The sequence below is a fragment of the Lepidochelys olivacea genome (genome assembly GCF_965140295.1).
Source record: "Lepidochelys olivacea isolate rLepOli2 genome assembly, chromosome: 1".
Taxonomy (NCBI): domain Eukaryota; kingdom Metazoa; phylum Chordata; order Testudines; family Cheloniidae; genus Lepidochelys; species Lepidochelys olivacea.
Window position 1 is genome coordinate 14,487,844 of NC_140411.1, and position 12,918 is coordinate 14,500,761.

The 12,918-nt window shown below is 37.9% G+C and overlaps 2 protein-coding genes across 5 annotated transcripts in view; one reads left to right on the forward strand and one right to left on the reverse strand.

Moving 5' to 3' along the window:
* The window catches only part of FCHSD2 (FCH and double SH3 domains 2), a 230,251-nt gene that overhangs the window by 39,227 nt on the left and 178,106 nt on the right, over positions 1–12,918 (forward strand). For 3 of the 4 annotated variants that reach the window (XM_084628660.1, XM_084628659.1, XM_084628661.1), the window contains exon 3: positions 11,758–11,803. The exons of the other annotated variant lie outside the window; for it this stretch is intronic. In XM_084628660.1, coding sequence (XP_084484786.1) covers positions 11,758–11,803 — 46 coding nt within the window. The remainder of the gene's footprint in view (positions 1–11,757; positions 11,804–12,918) is intronic. 4 annotated transcript variants of the gene reach the window in all.
* The window catches only part of LOC311520845 (uncharacterized protein), a 70,557-nt gene continuing 62,656 nt past the window's right edge, over positions 5,018–12,918 (reverse strand). Inside the window, exon 4 of the mRNA XM_084628696.1 lies at positions 5,018–5,415. Coding sequence (XP_084484822.1) covers positions 5,293–5,415 — 123 coding nt within the window. The 3' untranslated portion in view covers positions 5,018–5,292. The remainder of the gene's footprint in view (positions 5,416–12,918) is intronic.

Here is a 12,918-nt window from a genome sequence, read left to right on the forward strand (position 1 = left end):
GAGGACTTGTGGCACCTTAGAGACTAACAAATTTATTTGAGCATAAGCTTTCGTGAGCTACAGCATCCGATGAAATGAGCTGTAGCTCCCAAAAGCTTATGCTCAAATAAATTTGTTAGTCTCCAAGGTGCCTCCTTGACTCTTAAGTCCTCCTTGTCTCTCGCATGACCTTCTCATAAACAAGCTAGGGAAATACAACCAAGATGGAGCTACTAAAAGGTGGGTGAATAACTGGTTGGAAAACTGTTTCCAGAGACTGGTTATCAGTGGTTCACAGTCAAGCTGGAAGGGTACATCAAGTGGGGTCCCGCAGGGTTCAGTTCTGTTCTGGTTCAGGTACAGTCTGGTTCTGTTCAATATCTTCATCAGTGTTTTAGTAATGGGATAGAGAGTACACTTATAAAGTTTGCAGATGATACCAAGCTGGGAGGGGTTGCAAGTGCTTTGGAGGATAGAATTAAAATTCAAAATGATCTGAACAAACTGGAGAAATGGTCTGAAGTAAATAGGATGAAATTCAGTAGAGACACATGCAAAGTACTCCACTTAGGAAGGACCAATCAGTTGCGCGCACACACAAAATGGGAAATGACTGCCTAGGAAGGAGTACTGCGGAAAGGGATCTGGGGGTCGTAGTGGATCACAAGCTAAATATGAGTCAACAGTGTAACACTGTTGCAAAAAACAGCAAACATCATTCTGTGATGTATTAGCAGGAGTGTTGTAAGCAAGACACAAGAAGTAATTCTTCCTCTCTACTCCACACTGATTAGGCCTCAACTGGAGTATTGTGTCCAGTTGTGGGCACCATGTTTTAGGAAAGATGTGGACAAATTGGAGAAAGTCCAGTGAAGATTAACTAACAAAAATGATTAAAGGTCTAGAAAATATGACCTATGAGGGAAGATTGGAAAAAATTGGGTTTATTTTGTCTGGAGAAGATTGAGGGGGGGCATACCAGTTTTCAAGTACATAAAAAGGTTATTACAAGGAGGAGGGAGAAAAATTGCTCTCCTTAACCTCTGAGGAAAGGACAAAAAGCAATGGGCTTAAATTGCAGCAAGGGCAGTTTAGGTTGGACATTAGGAAAATCTTCCTAACTGTCAGGGTGGTTAAGCACTGGAATAAATTGCCTAGGGAGGTTATGAAATCTCCATCATTGGAGATTTTTAAGAGCAGGTTAGACAAACACCTGTCAAGGATGATCTAGATAATACTTAGTCCTACCCTCAGTGCAGGGGACTGGATTAGATGATTTCTTGAGGTCTGTACCAATCCTATGATTCTATGATTAAGCTAAGATACAGTGTGATGAATGAAACTGAGTTCTGATCCCTTGTGACATCTAAAGTTCTTACGCTGTTGTTTTTGAAAGAGCATTAGTGTTTTAGTCTAAAGTACAACTTGGTGAGGGCATTCTGGCTTTCGTATGTATCTTTCATTTCCCTTTATGTTGTGTGTATAACCAGGTTTTGAAAAATTTGCCAGACATGTAATCAGAGGAGTAATCCAACTAGCCAGTGGGTTGTACTCTGTTAAAAACCCAGGCCCCTCATGACTTCGAGTTGGTGTGATTGGAGAATGTTGGAATTTCTTCCAGGGCGCTGTCCTGTACCCTATTTGGGGGCTCCATCTTTCATATCTTCTGGTTATTAGGTGTCTAGTAATTTTGAAGCTTCATCTATCTGTAGCTTCTGGAAAAGAGGAACTTTCTGCCCTTGGGAGCATCCTAGTTGTTGAATGGGGGAAGGATCTCTGCTCCATTAGCCCTCCTCCAGAATCTTCAGGCTGCTGCAAGGAGAAAGGGTCTGTTACTTCACCCCTGTGTTCCTCAGCCTGCATGCTGAACAGGGGAAGTTCTTTTTCCCCCCTACTCCTGCTTGCTGGCAGGGAGAATGCAAGTGGTTTTTTCAAGCCCTATTGACGACATTTGTAACATACACTATCCTTTTCTGTCCTTGTGCCAATAATTACACATAAAACCATACAGAAACATTAAATTAATGTCTTTAAATTGAATACATATTTTTAATAATAGCTTATTTAATGTGGAGTTGGACGGATCGGTAATGAAACAATGGGAAACTTGAAGTGTAGCCACACTAAATGTAAATGCCTATTTTCTAGTGGCATAAGACTAGAGAATCCTTGCAAAATTATGCTTATATGTTTGTCCCAGATGAGTTTTTTTGATGCACAAATACTTATTCTTGATCAGTATTATGGTCACAGTGGGCAAATGGATCTTGTGCCTGTTCCCATAAATTTAGTTCTGCAAGATTAAAATAAGAGGAAATGTGACATAAGGTTGCTGCTGCTGTAATGCTACTTCCCTGTAATTTTTCTGGACATGGTTGCTCAGCTGGTTCCTTTCGAAATGTTTGTTAGGGACTGGTCTGTTTGTTAGTTTTTGCATTGTTTTCTTGCAGTAACCTTCTAAAACCCTACACCAGACCAATACTGTATTGAATTTCAGTTACCCTTGCTTTACATTTCAAAATAAGTAGCAGCAGGGATCATTTGTGAATTTGAGACTGAGAGGTACTGAAAATAGGATGCGCAAGTAGATGCGCCAAGTTTAATTTCAGCTAACCTTCATAATCTGCCGAACAACACCAAAAGAGTCGTGTCTGAATAGTTTTAATAGTTCAAGTCCAGTCTCCAGCTTCCCTGACATTACTTTTTTAAAAACTCTTCTCTCCCTGTGTACCTATCTCTGCTTTGTTTTTCCTCTACCTCCCACCAGTTGTGAAAAATAATTCTGACCGAAATGTTCCTGCTGCATAATCCTTCCTCAGATAGGGGTCCAATCCAATACCCATGCAAATCAATGGGAGTCTTTTAATTGACTGTTGTGGGCTGTGGTTTAGGAGAGTGAAAATGACATTGGCCTCATTCTTTTGCCTCTACTACAATGCAGGACAATGTCAAACTGGGGAGGCAAGAACCCCAGGAAACAGAGAGGGAAAAAAGACCTTATGGGTAATCTGAGCAGTGGTCGATCATGCTCTGTCTACCCATCTATCCCTTGGATCCAGGGGAAGATATTTTTCTTTTCCCCCCATCAGATGATAGTGTTGGAAGTACTGCTGCTCCATGCCCTGATGCTCTGGTGAGCTCCAACTGCTTCAGTGCTTGGCCTGCTGCATGTGCTGTTTCTTGCTATTTCCAGCATTTGTGGGGTGTCTCAGATAACATCCAATAATGCCAGGTGTGTTTTGTGAAATGCTTAATACACTTGTGTCTAAAAAATCAGTGTTAATAAAATTACACGTTGCCCTTCTAGTGCTTGCATAATTGCACAACACAAGTTGTATCATGTTCAGTAATTGCTGAAAAAATAGTATAAACTGCAGGAATTTATACTGTTCTACACAAAAAATATTTTCCCTGAGTTCTGTAGATAAAGCAGGTTCTCACAATACTCTGCAGGAAACCACAAACTACAGAAACAAGACCAGAAGGACCAGGTTATTTTGTTGCCTATTGTATTGGAGATATTTTATCATTTGGTTGTTTTTTAATATGTGACTCTGGAAATTCTCTCTTTACGTTAATTTTAAAATACTTTAGTTTATATACATTTGAAGGAATATTCTGTTTAATATTTAGCAATTTGTATATATGTAACTTCCAAACTTGATTTTAGTAGAACATTTTGTTACTTAAAAAGAAACAAAATATTAAACACTTTAAAGCCAGCAAATTCATAAATTGGTTTAATAAACAACCTTAAAATCTTGTTATACCTGTGATTTACTTAGCAACTCTGTTATAGCATGGCTTTTGCATTCTTTCAAGAGGGGATGTAGGCATAGCATAAATGAGCAAGTTTCACGTGAGGTGGTAAACTGGCCAGAAAAGGAATAACTCTGCAAACTGAGTATAATCTACCTGGTGAGGGAATGGAAAGAGCGGGTCTCTCTCCTCACTTGTATCCTCCTGTTAGTTGCTTTACTTGATGTAACCGCTAACCCTTTCCATCTTGTCAGTGTTGCAAGGCCTGGTCTACACTATAAAGTTTTGCTTATGTAGCTGTGTCAGCTAAGGGTGTGGGGGGAAAAAAAATCAAACCCCTAGCCGATACGGATGTGCTGGCAAAAACGCTAGTGTAGATGCACGTATGCTGATGGCATGTTGGCTTCTGCCTGCTTATGCTGCATCTACTCTAGGGGGCTCAAAACAGACTCCAACGAGAGACTGCTTAATTGGAATTAATTTGCAAACTGGGTACAGTTAACTTAGGCTTGAATAAAGACTGGGAGTGGATGTGTCATTACGCAAAGTAAAACTATTTCCCCTTGTTTATTTCCCCTTCTGCTGTTCTTGTAGAGTGCTGGAAATGGCCCACCTTGATTATCACTACAAAAGGTCCGTGTCGTCTGTCCGTTTCCCACCCCCCCCGGCTGGTAATAGCTCACCTTTCCTGATCACTCTTGTTACAGTCTGTATAGTAACACCCATTGTTTCATGTTCTCTGTGCATATAAAATCTCCCCACTATATTTTCCACTGCATGCATCCGATGAAGTGAGCTGTAGCTCACGAAAGCTTATGCTCTAATAAATTCGTTAGTCTCTAAGGCGCCACAAGTTATTCCTTTTCTTTATACTGGCTAAGGCTCTGTAGTGTAGATGTGAATTACGCTGTATTTGTTTAGCACATTCACCGAATGCTAATTTTTAGTGAAAGTTCTACTACTTTTCTAGTTTAGATGCTTCTTTTTTTTACCAGCATAGGCCCTGATCCTGCTTTCACAGGCCTTAACTTCCACATGTAGCTTACGCCATTGCTTAGCTCACTTCTGAATTTGTCCAAGACTTCCATGGGAGATTCGGTCACTTACAGCAGGTTTAAATTTGTCTCTATGTATTTTAACAGAGAATTATATGTGAATGAGCTTGACCACATATTTACTATGTACGTTTATTTTTTCTGCATTCAGATAAATTAACAGTTAGTAGACGTGCTTAGACATATTTGAACTTCCGTCATGAAACATGACCAATGTAGTTGAGATTAGCACTTATTGTATAACTACTTCAGCTTTTTTCACTCTGCAATCCGTTTGTGAAAGAAACACATCCTCATTTATTATGTGATCAGGTGACATTGTCAATTACAGTATTCCTTAAATGTCTGTTATGATACAGCCTCATAATTCTAAAATGTGAACAATTCCATACTTACTGTGGATCTAGAACCTTAAAAATGTAATGTATTAGACTGTAGCACTAGAGGAGGTTCACTGGCTTGACTGATACTTTGGTAATGCTGGTGCAACAATATAATTCTAGAGCCACCTTTTGAATGTTTTCATTCCATCTTTCTTGTTGGGAAGCAAGGGTTCTGGAGAGACTTCTTGACACAACATTCTCCACTGATCTAGCTCCTTGCTTAATTCTCTTCGTCTGATCTGTAACAAAAATGTTAAAATAAATCTTAATACAGCATAGCAGCCATTACTTTAAATTAGCTGTCGTCACATTTCTGGAACTTGACTTTCAATTGGCAGGTGGTACTCAAATGTGGTAAATAAAACCATAGGTCTAGTAGTATTGCAAGAGGAGAGTATAGTTGTTGTTGTAGCTTTATTACCCTTGAGGTGGATTCCATTGTTAAAAAAAAAAAATCAAAAGAAAAAAGATGTTTGTTTTAATATTGAGGAGGTGGTTTAAATGTTATCAGGGAGGCAAAATACAGGTAATGTAGAATAGAATAAAAACCAACTCTCCCTCATTCTCAGATGTTCTTGTACTGTGTTTTTTAGCTTTATAAATAAGTAAATTAAAAATGTCAGTAGGAGCGTGAGAAGTTTATAAGGATAGGTGTGTGAAAGGTGGAACCTAGAAGGAAAGTAGTACATTTTGGAGGGCGGGTGGGGAGGACAGCAGTAATTTCCCTCTCCCCTGTTGTTTTCCCAAGTACTCGGTCACATATACAAATCACTCAGTTTTTTGGTGGAAGTGTAGAGGCTCTTTATGTATCCATTGGAGAGTGTGCACAGCTCTATACCTGTGTTAACTTTGCAATGCTGCAGGCTTTGGTTGTGGGGGAAGAATAATCTCAGGGCTCATAATGTTTAAGTGGTAGTTCATTTGTTTTAATTATTACTGTAATAGACTGATTTTTTTAGGTGGATTTTAGGTGCCAGTGCTACAGTCACTGCTGTCAAACATTCACTGTTACTTAATTGTTGTCAATACATTAGATTCATGATAGAATATTTCACTTTTTCATTCTCGTAATGATAGTTAGTAATATCATTTTGCTCTGAAAATGAATACAGGAGGCAGTTACTAAAGTTAAGTTAAATAGACTAAAATAAAATGCAGGAAGGATTGTTTCAACTCTCCAAGTATTGCTGATCCCGAGCATTCAAAAGCATGAGTCAGATCTCAAAAAAGTATCAGACTAACTTAAAAATCATAGGAATTATAAAAGAATAAATGTTGGGTTCTTTTATTTAATTTGAAAGCTTCAAAAACCAAAAGGCAGGTTTCATACTTTTCTTCGTAACCATGAAGGCTTGAAACTTCTTTTTTAAAAAATGAAAGCTGAGAGATTTACACAATAACATCATTCCATCAGTTGGGGCAAATATCAAACTTGCAATAAAATTGCAAGTATTCACAACTCTATGATACATAGCTCCCATGTATCTACTGAATTCAGGTGTGCTAATAATCCTGTTATTTTATGTTCAGGAATTTTGAATGTATTAATTTATACTAGGCTTATTTCTGACAAATGTAGTGCCTCATCCTGAAATACGTATTCATGTGTATGCTTGCTACTTGCTAAATCTGTTGAAGATAGGAATCACTTATGCTCAAATAAATTGGTTAGTCTCTAAGGTGCCACAAGTACTCCTTTTCTTTTTATCTAGAAGTAAGTAATTGAAAGAAAAATTTTAAAATATGCTCTCAACTCTAACCTACTTTCTTTCCTTTGTAACAATTACTTGATAAATGCATAAACAGGGCAGGGGGAAAGGGACAGTTTGCTCTGGGCCTCCATTTGAGAGGACCCCCACTTGCTGGGTTGCATTGAAATTTGGCCCAGCAGCCCTGCTGTCACAGTTGAGGGGCTGCTGATCCAAAACCAGGTGGCTCTGCCACGTGGGGCGAGTGCAGTGCAGGCTTGTGCTCCAGCACATGCCCTCCCCAGCCTCCTCTCAGGGTTAAATTTTTTGGAAGGTTGTAGGAAGGAGAGGGAGTGAAGTACTTCAATTTCAGATTTTACCCCGGGCCCCACAAAAACCTCTGTATAGCCCTATACATAAAAATAGTAATTGTAAATGCATGCCCATTTTTTAAAAACTACACAATACATTTATCTTTTTTCAGGGAACTAGCTTGTTTTCTTTCAAGATTTTTCTCACAATGTTGACATAACCCTTGACCTTATACAAGTGTATACATGGAAATTGTCAGGTTTGTCAAGGTAGGAGGACATCAAATACTTTGTCAGTCAGTCTGCTTTGTTTCCTAGCAGAAGTTCTTTGCTCTCGAAAAATTTGAGAACGCCATCTTTAAAGAACAATCTCAGATACTTACTCTTTTCCCACTAACTCTACTGAAACTCAAAAATTGAATCACTCTGTAAATTTAACTCTGATGGTCTAAAATCTGTTTATACTAAAGTGAATTAAATATTTTAGAATAATAGAATGGTGGGATTACAACCATTTCATTTGAAAACAAACTTCAGTGTTTCTATCAGTGTACAACTCATTCAGTCCAAAAATACTAAATTACTTTTGTACTAAATTCCACAACAGTTGGTTTCAGTTTAGAATGAACGATAGTGCATATACTCTTTTTTACATCTAGATCAGACTGTAAATTTTCAAATGAGGCTGCCTGAGTAGAAACTAGTAATGGCATATTTTTGCTCTTGATTTTGAAGCTTACACTCTTTATTTTTGAAGGCTTAAAAACAGTAACTTGTTTCCCACTACCTCTTAAATGTTTATAGATTTCAGCAGTTCCTGTAACAGCGTTATTGAAGTCAGTCGCACTTGTTGAAGAAACATAAGTCATTTTGGAAGAATATTGCATTTTTAATAGGGCCATCAATCGATTAAAATATTAATTGCGATTAATTGCGCTGTTAAACAGTAATAGAATACCATTTATATGAATATTTTTGGATGTTTTCCACATTTTCAAACGTATTGATTTCAGTTACAACACAGAATACAAAGTGTACAGTTGCTCACTTTATATTTATTTTTGATTGCAAATATTTGCACAGTAAAAAACAAAATAAATAGTATTTTTAGTTCACCTAATACAAGTACTGTAGTGCAATTTCTTTATCATGAAAGTTGAACTTACAAATGTAGAATTATGTACAGAAAAACCCGTGCATTCAAAAATAAAACAATGTAAAACTTTAGCACCTACAAGTCCACTCAGTCCTACTTCTGGTTCAGACAATCACTCAGACAAACAAGTTAGGTTACAATTTGGAGGAGATAATGCTGCCCGCTTCTTGTTTACAATGTCACCTGAAAGTGAGAACAGGCATTTGCATGGCACTGTTGTAGCTGGCATCACAAGATATTTACCAGATTCACTAAAGATTTATATGTCCCTTCATGCTTCAACCACCATTCCAGAGAACATACATCCATGCTGATGATGGGTTCTGCTTGATAATGATCCAAAGCCAAGCGGACCGACACGTTCATTTTCATCATCTGAGTCAGATGCCATCAGCAGAAGGTTCATTTTCTTTTTTGGTGGTTCAGGTTCTGTGTTTCTGCATTGGAGTGTTGCTCTTTTAAGACTTCTGAAAGCATGCTCCACATCTCGTTCCTCTGAGATTTTGGACGGCACTTCAGATTCTTAAATCTTGGGTGGAGTGCTGTAGCTATTTTTAGAAATCTCACATTGGTACCTTCTTTGCTTTTTGTCAAATCTGCAGTGAAAGTGTTCTTAAAATGAACATGTGCTGGGTCATCTGAGGCTGCTATCACATGAAATATATGGCAGAATGTGGGTAAAACAGAACAGAAGACGTATAATTCTCCCCCAAGAAGTTCAGTCACAAATTTAATTAATGCATTATTTTTTTAACAAACATCATCAGCCTGGAAGCATGTCCTCTGGAATGGTGGCCGAAGCATGAAGGGGCATATGAATGTTTAGCATATCTGGCACATAAATACCTTGGAAACACCTGTTCTAACTTTCTGGAGATGTAAATAAGAAGTGGGGAACATTATGTCCTGTAAATCTAAACAAACCTGTTTCTCTTAGCGATTGGCTGAACAAGAAGTAGAACTGAGTAGACTTGTAGGGTCTAAAGTTTTACATTGTTTTGTTTTTGAGTGCAGTTATGGAACAAAAAAAATCTAAATTGGTAAGTTACACTTTCACGATAGAAATTGCGCTACAGTATGTGTCTGAGGTGAATTGAAAAATACAATTTCTTTTATCATTTTTATAGTGCAAATATTTGTAATACAAATAATATAAGGTGAGCACTGTATACTTTGTATTCTCTGTAGTAATTGAAATCAATATATTTGAAAATGTAGAAAAACAGCCACAAATATTTAATAAATTTAAATTGGTATTCTATTGTTTAACAGTGCAATTAATTCTTTTAATCACAATTTTTTTGAGTTAATTGCATGAGTTAACTGTGATTAATTGACAGCCCTAATTTTTCGATATGCTTGTTATCATAGATGGAAGCTTGGGCTTTGATAAGAAAACTACTAAAGTATGTTGGTCCAATGTTACCTATAACAATACCTTAATGTACTATGTAGCATCTTCCTTCCAGAAGGATCCTAAACAACAATATGCAGGGATGATTTCACTTAGTTCTAAAATGGAGTCACTTATACGCAGCTGAAACTGCCAGAGAAATTTAGGTAGACCGGATGTGATAACCAGAGTTGGAATGTGGCCAAGCCCGCAGAGCTAATATAAACCTTACTCTTGAAAAGAGTTACATGGGTTCTTTAATGACTACAATTGGCCAGGACCTCTGTTTTACATCTTATTTGAAATATGGAACCTCTAACAGTGTGTTCTGCTGGCAGGAATAGAAGGCACCATTGGTGCTTATTCTGTTTTGACATTCTAATTTCAACTTTATAGGATCTTATTACAGGATACAGTAGATGATTATTAGTAGAAACATATCTGTGCTCTTCTGCTGTGTTGCTCCTAAGCGGCTTTGCTGTTATTGGGAGTGTCGATAACTTACAGTAGGGAAAGTGTTCCCAGGGGAAATGTTGTTCGTAAGAGGCTGTTGCTCTTATAAGGTGTTGCAGCAAACGGGCGTCTGCTGTATTTACATTAACTTCTAGCTTGTCCCCATAATTAATTGTTCAATCTGTTTAAATAGAATTAAAGTCATATGTTTTGTGCATAGTGCATTATTAATCTTAGTAGAAAAATGTGGAAATGCAGACCATGGAAAATCCTATTGCTTGGTTGCTTGAGCGTAAAAAGAAAATGACTTAAACTATCAGAGCACTACTAGGAGTCTTGGTACGCCTAGACAGTTCTAAATCTGAGGAGGGTTAGCTATGGTTCAACCATTCTTCCTTTTCTTTGTGCTGCTGTAGTTTGGTTCTCCTAGTGCTACAAAGTACAGAGACCTACTGTATTTAGAGGGAAAGGGGATAGCATAATCTGTTTTTATTCTACAGCAAGATTGCTTCAGACTTGGACCTTGTAATGCAAAAGTATATTGAAAGCTTTGCGAATCCCATTTTTGCCAGAACATGATTGAGTAAAGTCACAGTGCCAAATTCTGCTGATATATTGTTATAAACTTGGCATGACTCATTTGAAGCATTTGTAATTACTCCAGATTTATACTGATGCCCAAAGAGCAGAATTTGGCCCACAAAGCCTTGGTGTAAACCATGGGAAATGAAATATACTGATTCTTCTCTTGTCCTTCTGTTGTTTTGCCCATCTCTAAAATCAATAATACTTGGCATTCACTTACACTGAGTGCTGGCCTTAGTTCAATAGTCTGTGGCAAGCAATTGGTGTAGCTGTACCACTACTGACCCCTTAGTATAGAAAGAAAAGGAGGACTTGTGGCACCTTAGAGACTAACCAATTTATTTGAGCATAAGTTTTCGTGAGCTACAGCTCACTTCATCGGAAGTGAGCTGTAGCTCACGAAAGCTTATGCTCAAATAAATTGGTTAGTCTCTAAAGTGCCACAAGTCCTCCTTTTCTTTTTGCGAATACAGACTAACACGGCTTTTACTCTGAAACTTAGTATAGAAAGTGATATAGGGGTTTAAACCAATTGAGCTAACTGCGTCCACGCTGATGTAGCTACACCGATTGCTAAATCAGGGCATTCCTGAGTGAAGATGGTGCATGAAAGTGAGATGAGTCCTGCATCTGGAACAATTAGCCTGGTATGTTCAGATGCAGTCAGGGAGAGATGACTTCCCAAAAAAAAAGTTTAGATGCCTGAAGGCCAAATTTTGTTCTCTGATAAACCAATGTAAAGCTGAAGAGACTTTAATGAAGTAAATGGAGCTTGAGGGAAGGAGCTCTTAATCTATGGTGGCCACATGCAAGTGGTTGTTAGGCAGTTAATATACAATTGTCAAACAGTTCAGCTCTTCTTTTGCTCTTCTGTTGGCTGTAAAGGCTGCCTGATGGTGCATTTGAACTGAAGTTATATAAAACTCCTTTTTAATTATTGCATTTATAGTATATGGTTGTGTGTGTTAATGGACTTCCCCCCCTGTTTTTTGTAGGACATTCAGTCAGAAGAAAGCTGCAATTGAGAGAGAGTATGCACAGGTAAGTCCTAGGATAAATTTGCCTTTATTGTCTAAGCCATTGTTCTCTGTATGTAAGGATACATTAACTGATTAGGAAATCTCCCACAACATTATTTTGCATTTTACATTGGCTGTCTTGTGTGCATCAAGAAATACAAAATATCTCTCTTTATAATTTGGATCAGATATCCCTGGCTGTGCTGAACAGTCTCTCTTCTGCAAAAACAACAAGGAGTCCTCCTTGTTTTTGCTGATACAGACTAACATGGCTACCACTCCGAAGCCAATCTCTATTCTGTATCCTGCTCTGAAGCCTGACTTGGGAAAGATCTAGGGAGGAATTGTTGGTCTTGGAAATGGTCCACAGCCACTTTTTTCAACTGTTTTCCGGGGTAGGAGTGGCAGCTATGTAATTAGTGGAATCAAATTGGTTAGAGGAAACGGAGGAAAAATCATTGTAGCATCATCATTGCAGTAGCATCTTTGCATACTTGCGTTAAATATAGCCTTGTTAAGACCGTGCTTCCCTTGGTCAGAAACAGACCAAACCTAGTGAGCTTCAGAGCATTCTGCAAGGCCCATCTATTTACCCAGGCTTTTGGTGAAGAAGAGGCGTGGTAAGGTGTGGGATGGGTATTGATTTAATGGATTTTGATTCTCCCTTTTGTCAGATTCCTTCTGGTTTGGGGACAAGGAGCATCTGCTGGTTTAATTTGTGACTTCTTAATTTATGGCAAAAGTTCTTAGAGCCTAGCTTGGCCTCTTTAAAATGTTATAAATCTTAAGAATAAAGAAACATTGAACAGGAGAACTTGCTATATTTCTATGTAGAGTGACTTTTGTAATAATAGGAGAGGCTAATTTTTCAAGACTTTAAAATTCTACCATACAAATTTTACTCATGGTGAAACCCTGCACATATAGTCTCATCCTGAACTAAATGGAAATGAAGCCTTTTTTATTTCATAAACGTTGTATTTAGGTCAGTCTTTTGCTGTATATTCCAACAATACCTGTGTGCATATCCACAAACTGAAAACTAATGCAATAGCTCTGGATTTTATCAAAAGTCAATAGATGACTCTGATGCTATATGAGTATTCATTGATACATTAGGCTTTACATTAGTGTGTC